General features: G+C 43.1%; 1 protein-coding gene across 1 annotated transcript; it reads right to left on the bottom strand.

The window, feature by feature from the left end:
* Positions 1 to 10466: 10466 nt before the first annotated feature.
* RPS15A (ribosomal protein S15a) lies at positions 10467 to 16683 on the bottom strand. Its single transcript, XM_040458943.1, has 5 exons — positions 16582 to 16683; positions 15418 to 15555; positions 14750 to 14829; positions 11754 to 11839; positions 10467 to 10604 (listed from the first exon to the last, which is right to left on the bottom strand). Exons 2-5 carry the CDS (start codon positions 15548 to 15550, stop codon positions 10511 to 10513), a joined length of 393 nt encoding a protein of 130 aa, XP_040314877.1. The 5' UTR covers positions 15551 to 15555; positions 16582 to 16683; the 3' UTR covers positions 10467 to 10510.
* Between the last annotated feature and the right edge of the window lie 5420 nt (positions 16684 to 22103).

Here is a 22103-nt window from a genome sequence, read left to right as displayed (position 1 = left end):
TGTTCCAAAACATATTCATATCCACGAATGAAATACCATACCCATTAAGCAGGCAACCTGTTCCCCCCTCTTCCCAGATTTACCTATTCTGGATGATTCACATACGTGCACCAATACTATATGACCTTTTGTGTCTGGCTTCTTTCACTTGGCATGTTTTTGAGGTTCATCCACATTACAGCATGTATCACCACTTCCTTCCTTTTTATGGCAGAAGTGATAGTCCGCTATCACTTCAGATTGTTTATCATGCCATGGACATTTGAGTTGTTCCCACAAGTTGGCTCTATTGTCAACAGTGTATGAACATTTTATACAAGCATTTGTTTAAATACATGTTTCCAATCCTTTGTATATATACAAAAAATATACCTCAGAGTATGTACATTAGAGTGATTGCTGGGGCATACAGTAATTCGGGTTTTAACTTGTTGAGCAATTACCAAACTGCTTCCCACAGTGGCTGCACCACTGCATATTCCCACCAGCATTGTCTGAGGGTTCCAATTTCCTCAGATTCTCACCGACACCTGTTGCTTTTTTTCTTTCTTTATAGCCATCCTATTGTGAAGTGGTATCTTGTCGTGTTTGGACTGGCATTTCCCTCACAGTTAACGATGCTGAGCATCTTGTTTCATGTGCTTGTTGGCCATTTGTGTATCTCTTTCACAGAAATGTGTATTCAAATCCTCTGCCCATTTTTTAATCACCTAGTCTTTTTGTTGTTGAGCTATAAGAGTCCATTATATATTCTGGATACTACGTGCTAATCAGATACATGAGTCTGCAGTATTTTTTCCCATTCTGTAAGAGGTCTTTTCACTTTCCTGACAGTGTCCTTTGATGCATAAAAGTTTTAAATTGTGATATTGTCCCATGTATCTATTTTGTTGTTGTTAATGCTGCCTGTGCTTTTGGGGTCATATCCAAAAATCCATTGCCAAAGTCAAAGTCATGAAAACTTACCATATTTTCTTCCAAGAGTTTTCTTTTATTTTAGCTCTTACCTTTAGATCTTTGATTCATTTTGAATTCATTTTTGTATATGATGTGAGTTCAAGGTCCAAGCCCCGATGTGGGGCTCAAACTCAAACCGCGAGATCATGACCTGAGCTGAAGTCAGACGCTTAACTGACTGAGCCACCCAGGCGTTCCTCAAGGTCCGACTTTCTTTGCACATGAATACCCAGTTGTCCGGCATAACTTTTTGAAGAGACTATTTTTTCTCCATTAAATGGCTTTAGTACCCTTGTCAGAATTAATTGGCCATAGATGTATGGTATCTGTGTGTGTGTCTCTAGACTCTCATTCTATTCTACTGATCTGATTGTCTTTACTCCTTCTGGGACTCCCATTCACACAGACGTTAGTATTCTTGAGATGGTGTACCACAGGTCTCAAGCGCTGGCCATTTTTCTTCATTCTTTTCTCCTTCTGCTTCTCAGACTGAATAATCTCAATTGACCTACCTTTAAGTTCACGGATTCCTCCTCCTGCCTGCACAAATCTGCTACTAAGCCTCCCTAGTGAATGAGTTTTTCCCTTCAGTTATACTCTTCAACTCCAAAATTCGTATTTGGTGCCTTTTTAAAATTCCTGCCTCTTTATTGATATTCTCTATATGCTCAGGCATTGTTCTCCTGGTTCCCCTGAGCTCTTTGAGCATATTTAAGACAGTTTACAGTCTTTGTCTAGTAAGTCCAATATCTAAGCTGCCTCATGGACAGTTTCTATTTTATGTGGCAACTCTAGAAGTCAGATTTTCCTTCCTCCCAGGGTTTACCATTGCCTATTGTGAGTTGCTGGTGTTAGCTTGCTTACAGACTTTCTCAACTATTTGTATTGAGGTCTGTGCTCTTTACCACTGAACTCTGCATTCCTTTAGCTTATTCGGATAAGATAGCTGGTACCTTACAGTTACCTTAAATGCCTGCAGCAAACAAAGGAAAGAATTTCTTTAAGGAAAGAAAAAAATACTCTCCTGTATCTTTGCAAAATGGAACCATGTCAGGGCTAACTCCTTGAACGTTTATTCTGGCTGTTACAACTCTGCCTTAGCTTCACTCCCTCCTCGCACAGAGCCCAAAGGCCAGCAAGACATGAAAGCTTCGAGTCTTCTTAGGCCTTTGCCAAGTATGTGTGTCTCACTCTTAGTCTGCACATGGCTTTCTTGATTCCCAGGCATACACAGAAGCTTCCAAAAGCTCTATTCCCACATAGGTCTGTCCCAATCTCTTCTTTCCCAGGCTTCTTGGTCTATTACTTGTCCCAGGTGTTGTTCCAGGCCACTAAGGCCAGTACCTGTGCCTTTAAATGCTTTCAGCAAAAGCCACCTGGAAAGCCATGACAGCCCTGGGGATGCCCTGAGTGAAGCAATAGGAAGCCTTTCCACCTGCCCTTGAGAGAGGCACCATCCAGACAGCTGGACACCCACAGCCACACTCCTTGAGAATAAGGTCTATATTGCTTCTTCTGGCACTAGCAACCAGCACCAGACATTTGGGCACCCTTCCTATGGCCATTTTAAAATGTCACAGCACTCTCACCATAAAGCAGCAGTTTCCCTCTTCAAGCTTTCCCTTGTTTTCAGTTTTTGACTAGATTTCCGAGTGCTTCAAAAAGCTGATTCTGACAGTTTTTGCCAGTTCATTAGTTGTACTGGGAGAGGGACACAGCCCTGGATTTCTCTATTCTACATTTTTGGTTCCCCAGCACCTTTTGAGCACTTTGTGTTTGGAGAAAATTCCTGTATGGAGTCTAAAGATCCCCAGGGTAGAGGCCAGGGACTTGTTTCCCCAGGTTCCTTCCAGACAGTAGTGCACTTAGATCCTACCAAGATTGGCCCCGTATCTCAGAAATACATAAAAAAAAAAAAATAAACATATGAAGGAACAGAGGGTGCTCTTGTCACTCAGGATCATGTGCTCGGCACTGGCTCCGCATGATCTGTAATCCTCAACATCCCATTGCATAACTACCACTGTTCAGGCCCCAAGGAATGATCGCTTCACCTCTTGCCCTAGAATCTCTCAACAAAAGGCAACTGTATCTAAAGGTCACAAAGGTTTGTGGATTCCAGCCTCTGCCAATGTCATAGACACAAAGTGCTTCAGAGGATGAGAAGGAAGTACTAAAAATGCACTTAGGTAAGAGAAATGACAGATTAATTAACTTAATTAACTTCTCGAGTGGCATGCATGCATTAGATTCTAACATAACAGCAACGCTGAGCATCCATTTTTCTGTTTCTCTTCATGTTCTCAGCTGTCCTCAGCTTACTGTAGCCAAGGAACATTCTGCAATTTAAACAATTTATATCACTCTCTAATTTGTATGCATGAGATCTAGACACAAGATGTGTAAAGTGACACCAGTTCTTTACATTAGCAACTACACTGACACTGAATACTAGAACTACAAAAACTTGTGTAACAAAATTACATAAGATTAAGTTTTGAAAATATTATTTAAAAATTTCAGCTTTATATAACTTTGCTTTAAAACTTTGATACCTATTACTTATATAATACTTTGTATTTTGCCCTGTAATAAAAAATTTTTTTCAATGTTTATTTCTTTTGGGAGACAGTGCACAAGCAGGGGAGGGGCAGACACAGAGAGAGAGAGAGAGAGCGCGAGCAGGGGAGGGATAGAGGGAGAGAGAGAATCATACAAGTAGGCTCCACGCCATCAGTACAGAGCCCGAAACGGGGTTCGATCTCACACAACCATGAAATCATGACCTGAGCCGACAACAAGAGTCAGATGGTTAACCAACTGAGCCACCCAGGTGCCCTTGCCCTATAATTTTAATAAATACTTTTGAATATTTTAGAAAACCTTACTGATTTTTCTGAACATTTAAATTTTTAATTTTTTTTACATTAACCTTCATTTACATTTTCTCTGAAAATAAATTCAAACTTTTTTTATATTCTGAAATTGTAAATTTTGGAAATTATATGTCCTTTGAGTCATTACTGCCAATAGAACACAAATTACACAAAAAAATTTATTATAACAACCTATTTAGTGATTTTATGGAAATGAAGGCAAGAGAAATAAACTTTAAGAAATAAATATATAAGAGTTTGTAAGTCACGAAGGTCTTCATTTTATTTCTCACCCAAATATTGCTGGCCCATCAACTTACTCAAATATATCCAACAATCAAATTGTTTTGATATTTTGTCAACTTTATCACATAAAAAGATTTGTTTGGGGGGGTTGGTGTTATGAAGTTGTCAAGGTAGGAGGCCAGAACCTTTTTTATTAAACAGCTTGATAGCCTGAACTACAACTTTTATATAGATGAATGGCACACAGGCCTACTTCTGAACTTTGCTCTGGCACTGTCTGTTTGCATTTGGGTTGTTAACTTTTGACCTATAGAGCACCGCTTCTCAACCTGGGGGATGTGACAATGCCTGGAGACATTTCTGGTTGTCTCAAGTGGCATCCAATGTGGAGAGGCCAAGTATGTTGCTAAACATCCTACAATGCACAAGACAGGACTTCCCCACCCCAACAAAGAATTATCCAACCCAAAGTGTCCATGGTACCAAGGGTATTCTAGTAAAGGTAACAGAGAAACCTCAAGCTTCTAGAAACAGCAAAGAACTCAGGAGCATGTTAGGAACACAGGGTCACAGAGGGAGCTGTGTGTCCAGAAGCAGCTACAGTTCTCCAAAGAATGGGCCAGAGGTAAAATGGAAAATCCATGCCTAGATGCAAAGGCCAAACGAATTCTCTGGCCCTTCCAGAGATTCCACGAGTTATTTTATATCCTTCAATAAATTAGACTAGCGTGAGAGGTTTTTTGCAACTGAGGAACACTAACTGATAAAGGAGGGAGAACCAATTTCCCATCCCTCATTTGAGGAAGGGCAAGATCGAACCCCATAAAGTCCCAGAACACAACAGGGAAAGAGCTGGAAGTAGGACTGTATTAGTATGCAAATGAATGACTAAAATTTAGCCCAAACTAGTAGCTTTCAGCTCAAACAAGTACTTCTTTTTAAGTAAAAGAGGAGAATGTTATTCGGTGCTCACAAAATACAAACGTGGGAAGGGATGTAGCAGCATCTCAGGGAGAGCCCAGACTCAACCACACGAAGACTTGATCTAGCTTATCTGTGCTGCTCATTCATAGACCATCCTTTTTGCCCAAAGTAACCTTTTTCACGTGGCAGAAATAATGAGAACCAGGAGCACTCAATGTTTTCACCTTATAATTTCCACCATTTTAGAGAGACAAACTACACATCTCCCAAGTTCAAAATATCTTAAGGTATCTTCAACCTGATTTGCAGTAGGTGCTCCCTCCAGGGACTGAATATCTGTGTCAGAGGGCTGGGGGGGTGGGGTATTTAAGACCCACATGGACACCTGGAGGGGGACAGAGGTAGTTGATGAAAAAAAAACGACATTCAGAACCGAGAGTGCTATAGTCTCCATACACCCACCCAAAGAATCGCTTTTGTTATTCTACATTCCATCCTATTCCTTTTTGTAATTTAGTACATAAACCCTTAATAAATCTCAGAGATTGGTCTAAATCAGTAGATATGTAACAAACCAAATCATCAGATGATTTCTTGTTCTTCCTACACTCCCACTGATGTATGGTTGGAGCTTCTGGACGGTCACCATCACTGAGGCCTGGAGTAATGAAGCAGCTACTTCTTGCACAGCACCCATCACCATGGCAGAAAGAAAACAGGCACAAAGGTCTCACACCAGCCACTAAATGCTCCAGTTTGAAAGGTACAGACAGCACTTCTACTCACAGCAAATTCATTGGCCAGAAATGGTCACATGGAAAGTGCATGTGCCTGGCAGGGGAAGAACCAGGGTATTTTGCAAATAGCTCTAATTATCACTCCAGCGTTTCACAAGCATTATATTTAATCTTCACAACCATCACAGAAGTATTACTATTATCCCTATATTAAAGATGTGGAAACTGATACATAGGCAAGGCAAACAGCCCAAGGTCACACACTGAGGCCAGCATTTGATTCCAAAGTCCATTTGTGTAAGCATGGTTTTTGTTTTAATTGCTTCCTTTGGTTTATCTTCTGTATGGTCTTCAGCAACCCCATTGCCCGTTAAATCACTTAAACATAAAAGGGGGGACCTGAACGCCAGGACAACAACCCTACACTGAATCCCGCCCACATCACACTCTACTCCCAATTCTTGGGTCAATGGAAATCTGTGGACTCAACACAGCACAGCACGAGTGCTGGACAGGATTCCACTTTAAAAAGCATGCTTTCAAGAGACTCTTAAAAACTGAGAACAAACTGAGGGTTGATGGGGGGTGGGAGGGAGGGGAGGGTGGGTGATGGGTATTGAGGAGGGCACCTTTTGGGATGAGCACTGGGTGTTGTATGGAAACCAATTTGACAATAAATTTCATATAATGGAAAAAAAAAAAAAAGCATGCTCTCCAGGGTGCCTGGGTGGCTCAGTTGGTTAAGCGCCCAACTCTTAATATCCACTCAGGTCATGATCTCATGGCTGAGACTGAGCTCACACCAAGCTCTGCACTGAACAGTACAGAGCCTGCTTAGGATTCTCTCTCCCTTTCCCACTTGCACACTCTCTCTCAAACTTCAAAGAAAAAAAAAAAAAAGCATGCTGTCCCACACAGCCATGAAGAGTCAGAAAGGACTTTTTTTAAACATGTCAATATCCCCTTTGATAGTCTAGCTGCTGGTTATAGAGATGAGTAACAGGCTTCCCCCCCCACCCCCACCCCTATGGAGAGGTCGGTCTATTACAGATGAAAAGGGTCCAATGAGCAATGAGGGTGGGGACCAGATGCTTGTACCCTTGTACCCCAAACACCTAGACATGTTAAGTATCTCATAAGCCCTAGGTACGGTGAAGACAAGAAGGCATGACAGAACATGGTTGAGGGCCAGGAAAGTCTGTACATTTAAATCCTGACTTTGCCATTTCATAGCATCTTGAACACATGGCTTCACAACTCTTGCGCTTCATTTTGCAGCTGAAAAACGAGAGCCAGTAATAGTAGTCATTTGGAAGAATTGCTGAAATTAAATGAGATGGTATATGTAAAGCTAAATTCTGTGCCTGGCACATAGTAAACATTCAACAGGCATTCTTATTTTTAGGAGCAAAGAAACCTACTTATTAATGCATTCTTATCTTTAGGAGAAAAGTGTTAACAGCACATATTCTTCTGGAGGAAGACTTATGGCAGAAGAGACATTTAAGCTGGCTCCTAGGAACATCTCCAGAGAACAGGAAAAAGACATTCCAGGTGGGGTGAGCCTTAACCAAGGTTCAGAGGTGAGGGCCATTTGGGGTGGTTTAGGAATTTAGGAATTAGGAATCAAGTGAGAACCAAATTTGGGATCTCCCAGAGCTTGCTTTCTTTGGGGTCAGGAGTGGGAAGCAAACTTCTTAGCCTGCAGTGAAGCCATCTCTCAGATGCTGACTTGACCAAGAAAGATATTCTTACCCTAAGAACTTAGAGCTCCTCTATCTGGCACCATTGCCAGAGTGAACCCACATTACCCAAACGTAAGGTCAAACAGCCTGTGAATGAGAACACAGCACACACTGACCATGGACACAGATGTCCTAAGATGAGGTCTTTGGCAGTGTGATTCTTTAACCTTCCTAAATTTCTTTCAGCCTCTGATCAAAGGCTCTATAGAATGTCTCTCCAAAAACAAATGCATGAGTATCAATTTTGCATGTTGTTTTCATAAAGGTCGTCTGTCATCTGTCTATAGATTTTAGGTTAAAAATCCAGGATCTGGATAGGTGCTGAGGCCCCTTTTAAAAACACAGACTCAAAATGCATCTGGAAGGCTCAGATGATCAAAATGCTGGCAGCCCCACACTCACCTCCTGGTCTCTGCCTGCCTGTGGGAGCGGCAGGTTGGGAGGAAAGGCTGTGTTCACACCACACCTCTGAGGTAAGCTATCCTGTCAGCAGGAACCTAAGTGGTCTCCAGATCCTCAAACCTCGGAGTCTAGTTCAGGCCAACCAGCTCTCAGATCATGTTATTACTCTATTTACTGGATCTCAGAAATATGAGCTAAAACCATCTGCTTCCTCATCAACACAAGGGAACTGTTGCCATTAAAACCATCAACTGGCCACTCAATTTTCCCTACCTTAGCACCTATTTCTTTCTACCCACGACCACTTCAAAGGACAGAAGATCCCCACTACATGTTGACAACAAATGGAACCATTTTGTTCTATTTTAGTACTTAGAATCAGTGCCCAAGAGGATGATTCATTCAATCAAGATGCACTTTCAGAGGCATCCACTGTGCCAAAGCATCAGTCTAGGGGGAGATACAACAGTAAACAAAACACGACCGGTCTTCCTAGAGCTCACAATCTTGGCATTAAGAGAAATAATCAATCAGCTCTTTTAAGATTCTTTTGGACTCACTTCACCTGAGAAATACAACTACATATAGGACTGCCAAGCGCTAATTAGCTGTTTTACATAACGTCATCTTTCCCCCAACTTTCAAGTAGGTTTTCCACTATTTCCATTATGCAGATGAGGACATCACGGCTTAGTGGAAAAGCACACTTCAATTCTGGTTTGCTAAACCCCTAAGCACATCATAGGCCCGAAATCCAGACATGCCTGTCATCTTGCTTTCTTCTAAGATTAAGTGGGGCCTACTAATCAGGGCCAGTCTTGGCATTCCTAGCTAGTTCCCACATCTTCTTACAGGATCTCCTCCTTTCAGAAAGTTACATTACTGGGGCACCTGGGTGGCTCAGTCAGTTGAGCGTCTCAGGTCGGACTTCAGCTCAGGTCATGATCTCACAGTCTGAGTTCGAGCCCTGTGTCGGGCTCTGTACTGACAGCTCAGAGCCTGGAGCCTGCTTCAGATCCTGTCTCTCCCTTTCTCTCTGCCCCTCCCCCACTCATGCTCTGTCTCTCTCTCTCTCAGAAATAAACATTAAAAAAAATGTTTAATTAAAAAAAAAAAAAGAAAGTTACATTACTGAATGCTGGCCATGCCCTGGCCCCAAGCCGTTTCAAGTGCGCTGTTAGCATCCCTTGAGGTAGTTTCTCTTTTTACCTAACAGGGAGACCTACAGAAGTTGTCATTTGCCAGACATCACCTTACAACCAGGGGAGTGATAAGTGAACATCCCTACTACTTGAGTGTTGAAAACTGCTTGACCTACCAGGAAGTCAGAAAGTAGTCAAAAGCACCCTTTTCTGAAAAGGAAAAAAAAAAAAAAAAAAAAAAATCAAACCCAAACCCACACCCTTCCAACAACCTCTTAGCACCCTACATCCTACCGGACCTAGTAGACTTCTTGAAATCAGGCTGGCAATCAGACTTTTTTTCAACTTTGGCTCACAGGACTAGAAGACAATTAATTCTTGAGGCTGTGATCTGCCCCATTCATTCTACTCCCCTGCCTGGCAAATGCAGCTAGCCAGGTGCACAATGATCCATCTGGGCTCTCTTCCAAGCTTCCTTTCTCCTTAGCCAGACCCACAGAACTTCCAAGAATCAAGATCTAGCCTGTGCTGTCCAACAGGAACACCAGTCACATGTGGCTATGTTAGGGGGCTGGTCCCAATTAAAATGTGCTGTGAGTGTAAATAAATATACAGTATACATAATTTCAGAGACTTATTACAAAGAGTAAAACTCCATTTCATATCAATTGCATGTTAAAATTTTAAGTTTGAACATACAGGTTATTTAAAAAATTCAGTTTCTCTTCACTTGTCTTAATACAGCTACTGCAAGGTTAAATTACATATGTGGCTTGTTACGTTACTGGACAGCACTGCTTAGAAATGGGGAGTGGAGCCCTGGTGTACTTCACAGAAGCCACCCTACACTCTTTGATGGTTGAGCTATTTATAAGCATTCCCCATGTGACATGGTCCAGCAAACTAATTTTTCTCAATTCCAGGAATACATCTGTAACAGGTTTACCATAAAACTAGTTTTTAAAAGGTTTCATTTTTCTGACATTTTACAAACACATACTGCTAATGTTACTGACATGCCATCCAAATTTACTCGGAGATAAATCTTAGTGAGCTGCGGGCTCTAGTGGTCTGCTTCCTGCCTGCTTCCTCATAGGCACTTACAGTTAATTGTAGCCATCTCATATTTTTAGGACAGTTAAGAACAGTGCATGAAATGTGTGTTGTCAAGCTAACATCAGGAAAGGCATCACTCCTTCGAGGGTTAACATAAGACTCCAGAAAGGGAAAGCTTCACCACCTGGACCCCAACCCAGATTCAGCGATCCAGGGCTAGATACAACCTCCTCTGACGAGCCATGAGCATGATGGTGTGAGTTATCACAAGGCAAGACTTTCTTATGCACTTCAGGGAAACAGCACTCCCCAATTAACAAAGGCTGCACAGTGACGCTCTTGCTACTCTGCTGTAAAGTTCAAAACGACCGAGGGAAGCACTAGAGTCCAGTGAGGCATTTTATTTGTATGAATGTATTACATCCCTAGAAAAAGAATCCCAGGATTTTCCCTCCTGTGTGTTTTCGTCTTGCTTCTTCATGGTCCATGATGCCAGCTGAGGTTGTCAGTACAATGAAACTATGGAAAGTTAAAAAAAAAAACAAAAAACAAAAAAACATGTTGGTGAGTTTTTCCTAAAAATAGTTCAACATAGAGCCGCTTTGTGGTACAGAAAAAGACCAACATTCATCAGTGCTTAAGACGCCTTCCCTTAATAGGGTGCAGAGACTAAGGCTGCCTATTTGGGCCAGCAAGTGCAAGCATGGCTCCTGGAACCAAAGACCCAAATCCAAAAACCTTAGCTACACAACACACTCCTACAGCCTTGCCCTCAGCTAACACCAAGACACAATGCTATTAAACTTAACTGCAAACAAAAACTGAACTCCCTTAATTTCAAACTGTCACTTTCTGTTCTCAGGGAAGGAGACAGTTTAAAGCAATAAAGCGTTGACATAAACTTTGACTGAGTTGTTTCTGCCACTTACTATATGATCACAGGCAACCTATTGTAGAGACAGTCATCTGGACAATGGAAATCCTACTTGGCCTGGCTACCTCAAGGGTTATTATGGGAATGAAAGTAAACTGTGAGGCATTAAAATCAGCACCATAATTATAATCAGAAATAATTCATGACACTATACATGGAAAGCAGTAACCATGAAGTGGGAATAAATCCAACCACATCACCAAACATATGACTGGGGGTGCTTACGTTCTTAACCACAAACAGCTAAGCGCTTACTGGATCATGTCAGAGCCTGAAAGTATTTTGCCAGAATCAAATCAGTTGATAATGTAAATGAAGAGAACAATTATCATTTTCACAGATGACAAAACCAAGGCTAGGAGTTATGCAAGGCCTCACAGCTTTAAAGCAGGAAAGCAAGGATTTGAACTCCTTCTCTTTAAAAGGATGAAGAAATTGAGTTTCCCCAGAGGCCTAGGGTTCAGAAGTGATTCTAGCCATAGAACAAGATCACAGTGAACATAATATAAATGAACTATATGTATGGAGTCAAAAGAGCAGATATTAAAGGGGACACACTGTCACTTAGCACATGAAATATGGCAACGCAAGAGAGCTAATCCTTGAGTCAGGACGACTGGGGATGGAGACAATTACTACTCTAACAAAAACAAAAAAACCTCCACTCTAGTGGTCCAAGTGCACCACAGCAATCCTTAGCATTAATTTCTTTCATATGAGGAAAGTCAACTCACCCAAACTGGCGGGATGGGAGCAGATTATTCTGCCATTTTTCTAGATCTTTGAGTTGTACATCAAACCTGGGGCTGATCACTCCACACTGTAAAAGCATAACAGAAAACACCGTTCACATCTCACCAATACCAGAAAAAAATTATTAACACAAATGGAATTTGTATCTAAATAGTCATATAAACCAACCAACTCAGCATTTATTGGGTAACTATTCTGTGCAATCTTTAACATCCACGTCATTTCAAAAATACACTGAATTACAACTATGCCTGGAAAAAGTTATTTAAAAAGTAAACAGAAGAGGCAGAACACAAGGCAATATATGGCAAGATCAGGTCAACTGCGTACATCCCTATTGGCTAGTTGTCCCAAAACAAATAACCAGATCTTAAAGAGATAAGAGACTAAGACTTAGACAAAATTGTACTCAAAAAAAATTTTTTTCACATAGTAAGGCTGAAATGAAGATGTAGGGTCACCAATTCTTCACCTAGGAGCTAAAAGTGCAAAATATTAGAACTTAAAAAAATTTCAGACACAAAACTGAAATCTAAGAACTGCTGTTCCACATCAATGAACTACCAGGATACATTTACAATCAACTCATCTAGCAAAATGGGTGGAAGCCAGAAAGAACAGAGTCCTTACAGTTACCTGCCCTGTTTGCTACTGGGACACAGCAACAATCACCTTCCGGCGTGAGAGCTCGCCAAGAGCACTAAACATTTAATCGTTCAATCACATGCAAATCCTAAAACACAAGAAAAGTTCAAACATCCACTAGCAGACTGTTTGTGCTTACTGTAGGCTCATTCAAGATCCCTGACTAGATCAACTGGGTTTAGAAAGTAAAACATGAGGGGATAAAAAATCTCCTTGATTAGAGCTACATATGCCCCCCCTCACATCTCTACCCTACAAATCACTAACACACTTGTAAATATCAATGCAGAAAGGTTCCTGATATTTATACACCAGAGATGATCATGTGAGAACACTCAGGATTAGTACCATTCAAGGAGAACTCCAGAGGGCTAAGAGAGCTGTGTGCACATCCACACAGGAGTCTTGCAACTCCAAAATGCCTAACAGGAAGCTAAAGGACACTATGAGGTTAGAACTTACTCAAATTTTTACAACAGTTACACTTCCACAGGCAGATCCAAACCCAAAGAAACTGAAAATGGGCCTCTGAGGCCCAAATGCCCTAAGCCAGGAGACCCACTCAGGTTTTCCTTTTCATCAAGATCTTGTCAGCTACGGTGTCAACTGTCAAGAGCAACCCCACAATGGATAATAGGAATACAGACACAGGAAAAGGGCAAAACAGTTCTTCCTCCAAGCAAGCTGTAACAACGGTAGACTTGTGAGGCCTCCACTCGACCACACCCAGGCTTCTATTTATTCCAGCAGCAAAATCTCTTTGGGCTAAAAGAATTAAACCTCTCCTAAGCCAGACAGATCTTAGGATGTGACCAAAACTGGAATTTCAATCTAATTTCTAAACACTACCTTACTTCTCAGCCCCATTAAAGTTCCACAGTAAGGGTACATCCATCTCTTGCATGAAGGAAACTGAGGCAACGGTGTCCTACAAGGGAGGAAAACTGAAGTTGAGAAAAACTGAAAACTGACGTTTGTTTTGCCCCACCAAGGTTAGAAAGCTAAGGTCAGAAAGGTCAACTGCCACCATTTTTCAAGCTACCACAGAACAAGAATGCCACAAAGGAGTTCCACTTGGGAAATACTGTTCAAACTTACTTATCAAGTTTTATGTATAGTGAATATTCGAGAGGAATTGGGTGCACAGCACTTCTAAGAGGTTTTTGTCTTTGTTTTTTAAACTTCAAGTCATTCTGTGGGACAGTTTTATAATGCACTGTCAACTACATTCTGGAGCCAGCTCTGCCACTGTTGGGCAGTGCGAGATGAGGGTACCTTGGGCCTAAATCAGCTTCCTAATTCCTAAGAGTAGGAAAACACACCCTCTTCTACTTCAAAAACACTTTGTGAGGGTCTGAGTGACAATGAGTAGTGAATCCAAATTCTATTTTGGCTGGAGTCTACTGGCTAACAACTAGAACAGTCTTAAAATTAACTTGAAAACTCTTCTAATCTCTCATGAAGGCTTCACATTCAGTAGTTTTCATCCAACATTAGGTAGGTATCCACACATGAAGCAAGTTCACTAGACAAGGAAGCAACTTTATAAAACAAATTGTTGGACCAGGGAATAACCTTACCAATCAATCTGGCCCCTGCCACTAACGACTTATTTCTTGACCTGTTTTCCCCTCATCTGTGTTGGACCACACGATGTCAAGCTCCTTGCAAATCTGAAAGCTAGAAACCTGAACACAAAAAGTAGGGTAGCAATTCAGGGACCCTAACTTGTTAAAGATACCTGCCCCTTAACACATGCAATAAGTTAAGCCACATCAGATCAAATATATCCAACAGGTTATGCTGACAACGCAAACTGAAATGGAGCACGAAACTCAAAGACACCCATACAGCCCACGTCAGTAAAAATGTAGGTATTAATATTGTTAGAGAACCCAATCCTGTTCAAAAAACACAACATTATCACCAAGAGAGATGAAGAACAAAGTTATTTACAGATAGGATTAGACCTTCCTTCAGCACAAGTTCAAGCCACTGGGTGGGCAGCGCGTACCATCCGATATTGAAACACCAGTACCATCAGGAGTTCAATGCACCCCCACCCTGTGGTATCTCCCTTCAGACAGCCCCCATACTCCACAAACATTAGGTCAACTAACAATTCTAGAGCAAATACAGCCCTAGAGAAAAAAAAAATTAATCAAAATGTGACATAAGAATTAATGATTTCAATCAATTCTTAATTTTTTTAACCTAACTAGGTGGAACAAGCACACCACTAATTCAGTTTTATAAGGCCAATTACAACATGTTTAACACCATGTTTGGAAATTCTTAAAGTTCTTCTATGTGGAAGATAATCAACTCTTACCTTGTTTAACCTGCCTGTGAGGTTCACAACAATTTTCCCAGCTCTGTGATCATCGATGATTTCAAATTCGCCAATGTAACCTACAGAAAAGAAATTATCAACTTAACAGTCCTAAATGCTTATGCGCTAGGATTCCCACTGTTTGCCTACTTTCCTCTCACATCACCTCAAGTGACTGCTTGTCTACATGGTTTAGGAAAGGACCATTGCTCTCAATCAAAACTTTTCCAGCCGCCAACACCCCAAAACAACCCACCCTGCAATTCTAACGGGGATTATTTTCCCCTTGCTTCCCATTAGGCTACTCTGTGCCCAAGACCCGCAACAATTTTCCTTTCCATCCCAACACTCTTGGAAGAGCTCAGGATACGCTGAACGACCAGTTGCAGCGGCAGTTATTACACAAGAAAAGGCCATTTTAGCTCCCAAACTACTAACAGAGCAACAGTCACAAACTTCCTCCTCTTTTCAACAGTCCTAACTTACTCAGCGCTTCCTGAATAGCTTATCTGTCCCAACTACCCCTTCCACAGCCCCACTGCATTGCACGAGTTTCCAAGTATAACCTACACCTAGCTCCCCCATCTTCCCAGTCCTGTCCTGCACAACTAATGTCTACAGAACGGATTCCTTCAGTATCCTTACGTGAAAACATAAAATACACTTACCATGCTTCATCATCACAGTCAGAAATCGCACGATGACTTTGGAGCATGGCCTAATAAGAACCTGGCGTTTGCCTCTCTTTTCAGCATTGTTAATGCTCTTGAGAGCATCTGCCAGGACATTCATGCGCACCATTATGGCTGTTCAGGGAAGGAAAAACAGGGGTTTTACCGGCATTCTCAACATCAAAAGGCTCCCAATCATTCCACTGCAAACACATCCTTTTCCTTCTGCCTCTATCATTAAACTGTCCTATCTCTAAGCAGACAAGTTCCCCCACGCAATTATCAGCTACCGTCGCTCAGCTATTGAGAACGGGACCTGCGAATCACCAGGCAGGTTTTCCAAACTTTTGAAATCCAACAGCAACTGGACTATTAACACTGCCCTTTTACCAACAAATTCCATGTCAGCCTTGTCCAAAAGATACCTAGCTTTCACTAACTAAAAACGTCGGTACGTGTGCCACCCAAAGTTGTGCCCCGGCAGCAATCGTACCACAGTGACAAGCAGAACTTTTTACGTGCACCGGACACGACTCTATCCTAATGTGCACGAACTGCCCGATACTCTTATAACGCTGTGAAAACTGAGGATGAAGCCCAAAGCATGCTTCAAGCTCCAACAGTAGGAATCCAACCTGCTTCCTCAAGTTCCACAAAGTATCAAGGGAAATCCCGGAGCCCAGAAGATCTAGGCTAGCTCCCAGCAAACTGCCAGCCCAGGCAGAAGGCAATTTTTCCCTGCTGAGTGGCCTCACCCTCCTAAGCTTACAGCGCGGCTGAAGGAATGGGACGCCAGCTCGGCCCACGTCGGCCACCGTCCCCGATGCTTCCCGCCGCCCGGAGCCAAGGCGCTACCCCAGCCACTAAGGGGAGGTCCTGGAGCCGCCGACCACGCTGGGTCTACCGCCTCTCCCGTCGGCCGAATGCTCCGTTCCCGCCAGAGCTGCGGCCTGCGTTTCTCAAACCGGGATCCCCAAAATGCAGAGCGTGGAGCGGACGGGCATGACTCTCCTCTACTCCTGCCCAAACCCTCGCAAGCGCAGCATCCTCCGCCCAAGAAGGCCCTGGCACCATCAGGGAACACCGAAGTTGAGGCTGAGACCGCAGGATGGCAGAGATAGCCAACGGATGATGTTGGATCCTTCAGAGAGAAGTACTCACCGGCGCGGAAAGATGGCGGAAAGAGGACGGGAGGGGCAAGCGCACGGAGTTATGGGAAGCGGGCGGCCTATCGCGAGACTTTTAAAGGAGGGCCAAAAAAAAAAGTATTGCCTACTGGAAGAAGGCGGGTGAAGGGGCGGAGCCTCTTCAGGGGTGAGAAGCAGAGAATCGATGGAATCGACCTCTCCAGGTGAGGCCGGGGTGGGAAGGATCGAGGTTGCCACCTTTCTAGCCCGTACTCTGTAAAAAACTGAATTGAAATGGCTGAGATATTTGCTAATTTTTGTTGTAATAACTGTTCACCATTTAGAATAGATTTTTACATTTGGGTATTTACAGTATCTCTGAAAGGACCCACGCAAATCGATAATTGCCTCTGACGAGGGCCTGAGGAACTGGGATGAAAGACTTGCTTTTCTCTATATACAATTGTGGTTTGTTTTTCCACACCTGTGTATAGATTATTTTTACTTTTTTTTTTTTTTTGGAAAAATTTTTTAACATTTATTTATTTTCCAGAGACAGAGACAGAGACAGAGAGACAGAGTAAGAGTGGGGGAGGGGCGTAGAGAGAGGGAGACACAGAATCCGAAGCTGGTTCCAGGCTCCGAGCTCTCAGCGCAGAGCCCGACGCGAGGCCCGAACCCACAAACCGTGAGATCATGACCTGAGCCGAAGTCAGGCACTCAACCGACTGAGCCATCCAGGTGCCCCTAGATTATTTTTTCAAAGTCAAAAATACATTTTTAAGTCAGTGCTCCCTAATTCTTAGAAATTATTTACTGGAGCTCCAAACGTTTCTTTCTAAAACTTCCAGGATACACAGTTTGGATGAAAGCCACAAACGTTTCAAAAAAAAAACAAAAAAAAAAGTACTCAGGATTCTGAACCAGTAGTTTTTATCAACAGGTCTGCACCCGGACAAGAACTAGTTTTGATAAGTCTTCGTATTTTCTCTGAACCTTCCCTAAATAGGTGGCGGGGCGGGGAGGGATAATAATACTTAACTCTAGAAAGTTATTGCAAAGGTCGGATGAGATAATGGGGCAAAGGGCTTGCACAGTGTCTGGCATGTAGTAAATGCTCAATGTATTTTTTTTAAATGTTTATTTATTTTTGAGAGAGAGAAACAGAGCACTAGTGGGGGAGGGGCAGAGAGAGAGGGAGATTAGAATCCGAAGGCGACTCCAGGCTCGGAGCCATCAGCACAGAGCCCGATGTGGGGCTCGAACTGGGGAACGGGAGATCATGACCTAGGCGGAAGCAAGCTGCTTAATGGAGAATGAGCCCCCAGGTGCCCCACTCAGTGTATTTTGACAATGGGAACAACAGGGAGCTTTAGCTATTGCTTGAAGCCGGGATCTGATACCCTGTAAGGGAGTGAATTCTCGGAAGCTGAGGGACCTGAGGCTAGTTACTTAACGTCCCAGTCCCACGTATTTGCAATAGCATCCTTAGGTCGCTGCTTTCACCCTTGACCTACCTTTTATTCACCCCTGTTTTTCCCACAGGTAGCCAGAATGACCTCTTTAAAACCTAAATCAGATCACACACTGGCTCCCATCACCCTCAGCAAAATGCAAATTCCTTACAAAAGCTTACAAGGTCCTCCGTGATGTGCACACCTGCCTTCTGGCCCTGGCGCAACAGACCTCATTCCCCACCATTCTTCCCTAGCTTGTTTGTTCAAAGAAACACCCCAAGCGTACTCCACCTCAGGGCCTTTGCATTTGCCTTTCCCTCTAACTTGAACATTTTTCTAGTTTGCCAGGAAGCTGGCTCGCTGGCTTTCCCAGACTCTATTCACACACACACACACACACACACACACACTCATGGAGCCTTCTCCCCATTCCTCCTAACTCCATTGCCTGGCTTAAAATTTTCTCCATAGCACTTGGAATATTGGAAGTGTATTTAACTGTCTCCATTAAGTTCCAAGAAAGGAGGGATTTGGTCAGTTGTGTTCACTGCTGTACTCACAGCTCCTAGAAAAATTATCTGGCACACAGTAGGCTCTTGATACATATTTGGTGAATAAATCAGTCTGCCCATGTGTAAAATGGGAATGATGCTCCTAATCACTTGAAGTTGCTATGAGGATAGATGAAATAATCCATATAAAAGAGATTAACACACTATAGGAATGTCACGTGGTGACAGATGGTAACTATACTTACTGTAGTGAGCATTGCATCATGTACAGAATTTTCAGTTCACTATGTTGTACACCTCAAACTAACAACATTGTGTATCAACTACACTTCAGTAAGAAGAATAAACACAAAACCTGACAGAGTGAGCGCTCAATCAACAGTAGTCTCTCAGCCCACCTTGCTCCTAATTCTTCTCAAATCCTAAGTGAACCTTGAGGGGCTCCTGGCTGGCTCAGCCAGTAGAGCATGTGACTCTTGATCTCAGGGTTGGGAGTTTGAGCCCCCTGCTGGCTGTAGACATGACCTAAGTGAACCTTGAGGAAAGCAAAACTCTCAGTTTGCACAGCTCCAGGATACAGAACTCTCTGGGTATAATTTACATAACAAAAGGACCATTAGCTGTTTTTTTGTTTTGTTTTGTTTTGTTTTAGTTTGAGAGAGAGTGTGCTCTCTCTGTGGGAGTGGCAGAGAGAGGGAGAAAGAATCCCAGGCAGAGAATCACCCTGATGCCCCCCCCCCCCCCAACCCACCAACCGTGAGATCACGACCTGAGCTAAAATCAAGAGTTGAACGTTTAACCGACTGAACCGCCCTGGTTTCCCTTAATGAAAATTACTTTGATGAACTGGTTCTCTGTACACTTACATGTCTTGTTTACTAAAAATGTGCAGTTCACCTTAATTGAGGCACTAACAACAGTGGGGAGTTAAGAAACCCACTTTCGGGGCGCCTAGGTGGCTCAGTCGGTTGGGTGTCCAACTTCAGCTCAGGTCATGATCTCACAATCTGAGTTTGAGCCCCAGAGCCTGCTTCCGATTCTGTGTCTCCTGTCTCTGCTCCTTCCCGCTCGCTCTCTGTCTCTCAAAAATGAATAAACGTTAAAAAAAAAAAAAAACAACCACTTTCCTTCAAGAACCTTCCCATAAACAGAAAAATAGTACGACCACTATCTCTTAATACATTTCACTCATTCATTCAGCAAACATCTAATGAGTGTCTTCTGTGTGCTAGGACTTGTAGGAGATGGAGAGAGGACGAAAATACGTTTCTGACCTTAAGAGGTTCAGATCCCAGCAGGGAAAACAAACCTCTAAGTAACAATATAATAGTGAGCAGTGTGCTTTAATGGATGCCGATGAAGTGCTGTGGGAATGCAGAGGTGGCCTGGGAAGTTGAAGATTTCACAGAGGTGCCATTTGACCTGTGTCATGAAGGGTACCAACACTACCAATTCGTGACGACCACTGTGTGCTTCCAGTAAATTAACTCATGGAATCCTCAAAACAAATGCAGTTGTATAATGCCCCTATGAGATCTGTACTTTTACCCTCATTTCACAAATGAGAAAATGAAATTCAATCTGAAATTGACTTTATTTTTTTAATAACGTTTTTATTTATTTATTTTGAAAGAGAGAGAGAGAGCAGAGGAAGGGCAGGGAGGGGAGAGAGAGAGCATCCGAAGCAGGCTCTGCACTGTCAGCACAGAGCCTGATGTGGGGCTCCAACTCACAGTGAGATCACGACCTGGGCCGAAATCAACAGTCAGATGCTTAACAGACTGAGCTACCCAGGCATCCCCAAATTGACTGAATCTAAAAAGTCAAAGCAGGGCGCCTGGGTGGCTCAGTTGGTTGAGCACAGAACTCTTGATTTTGGCTCAGGTCATGCTCCCAGCGTTGTGGGGTTGAGCCCTGCATTGGGCTCCCTGCTGAGAGCGGAGCCTGCTTGAGATTCTCTGTCTCCCCCTCTGCCCTGTTCTCCCCCTCACCCCCACTTGCACAAACAAATCAATCCACCAACCGATAAATAAATGCCAAAACAAAAAAGTGGTTACTTGTCTAAGCTATTAAATTACTTGATGTGGTTTCAGCCTAGGTCTACCTGATCTCAAAACTAGAAGACCTGTGGGGCAATAGATATTCTAGGCTTATAACAGCTCCAAGAACTAGGAAGTAATGGAATCATATAAAGACAGATAGAAGCCTCAGAATGCCTGGGCTGAAACTGAGAAATAAGTTGGAGGCATATGGCAACAGGACGAGGGCCATGTGTAAATTGCCTCACAAGCTTGTCATATATGCTGTAGGCAAACTGGAACCTGCTTGCTGAGAGGTCTTTGAAGAGGATTGTGGTCTGAGTTGTTAAAATGTTAACACGTGGGGGCGCCTGGGTGGCTCAGTCGGTTAAGTGGCCAACTTTTTGGGAAAAAAAAAAAAATGTCAACATGTGGAAGATAAAATACTGGTAAAAATCAACTCTCCTCAACACTCACAAATCCCCCTTTTTTTGTCCTGTAAACAGGGCACTTAAAAGTGCCTTTTTTTAGACAGGCACCATGCCCAATGTGGGGCTTGAACTCACAACCCTGAGGTCACGTCACATGTCTACCAACTGAGCCAGCCAGGCACCCCCCTTCACTCTTCTTCACCCGACCAACTCCAAACAGCCTCCGGGTGTCCTGTGAACTCCAGGATGATGGGAACTCCACTGGAGATGGTGCCAAGGCCAGCATCAAAAAAGGACTTTTGCTGGAGCCCGAGCCGGCACAGGGGTAGCCAAGCTGGCCTGAGAATGAATCACAGCTGGATGGAAGAACACCAGCATTTCAAAACTCAGGTGACCATGGGCAGACCTACCATGACTAAGATTTTCCTTTTCTGGAGATCACCAAACCCACAGAAGGCTCTAAGAAGGAGCCAAACTTTTTGGTGGGGGGTGGGGGAGCAATGGTTAGAGGGCTCAGAATTTGATATCGAATCTGTTCCTAAGACCCACTAAGTACAGACAATGAGGCTCACTGATCAAACAATTTAATCCTTTTAAGTAAACTATATGCCCAATGGGCTCAAACTCACAACCCCAAGATCAAGAGTTGCATGCTGTACTGACTGAGCCAGGCAGGCACTCCTTCCTCAGTTAAAAAAAATTTTTTTTTTACTATATTTTGAGAGAGAGAGAAAGCCAGCGCAGGGAAGGGGAAGGCGCAGAAGCAGGAGAGAGAGCAAATCCTAAGCAGGCTCCACACTCAGAACGGAGCAGGACTCGATCTCACAACCAGGAGATCGTGACCTCAGCCAAAATCAAGAGTCAGATGCTTAACTGAGCGAGCCACCCAGGTGCCAGTAAAACTTTTCATGATTAGAGTTCAAAGTAGACAGAAGTCATCCACCAATAAGCGAGTACGTCATGCAACTCTGAGCTGGGTCCTGCAGAAGTAACCATAACAGGCACTTTCTCTCCAGCCTGCACTGCTCCCTGCCTGTTCTTCCAGCATGGCCCTCTCATACTTCATCTTTGGCCATGGCTTTCCGTTGTATCTCCTTTTCCATCTAGCACGGTGCCTGAAGTTTGCTGAATCAATTAA

This window comes from Herpailurus yagouaroundi, unplaced genomic scaffold (genome assembly GCF_014898765.1).
Source record: "Herpailurus yagouaroundi ecotype Mexico unplaced genomic scaffold, PumYag 222, whole genome shotgun sequence".
NCBI lineage: Eukaryota > Metazoa > Chordata > Mammalia > Carnivora > Felidae > Herpailurus > Herpailurus yagouaroundi.
This window is presented reverse-complemented; position numbering and strand designations above follow the sequence as displayed.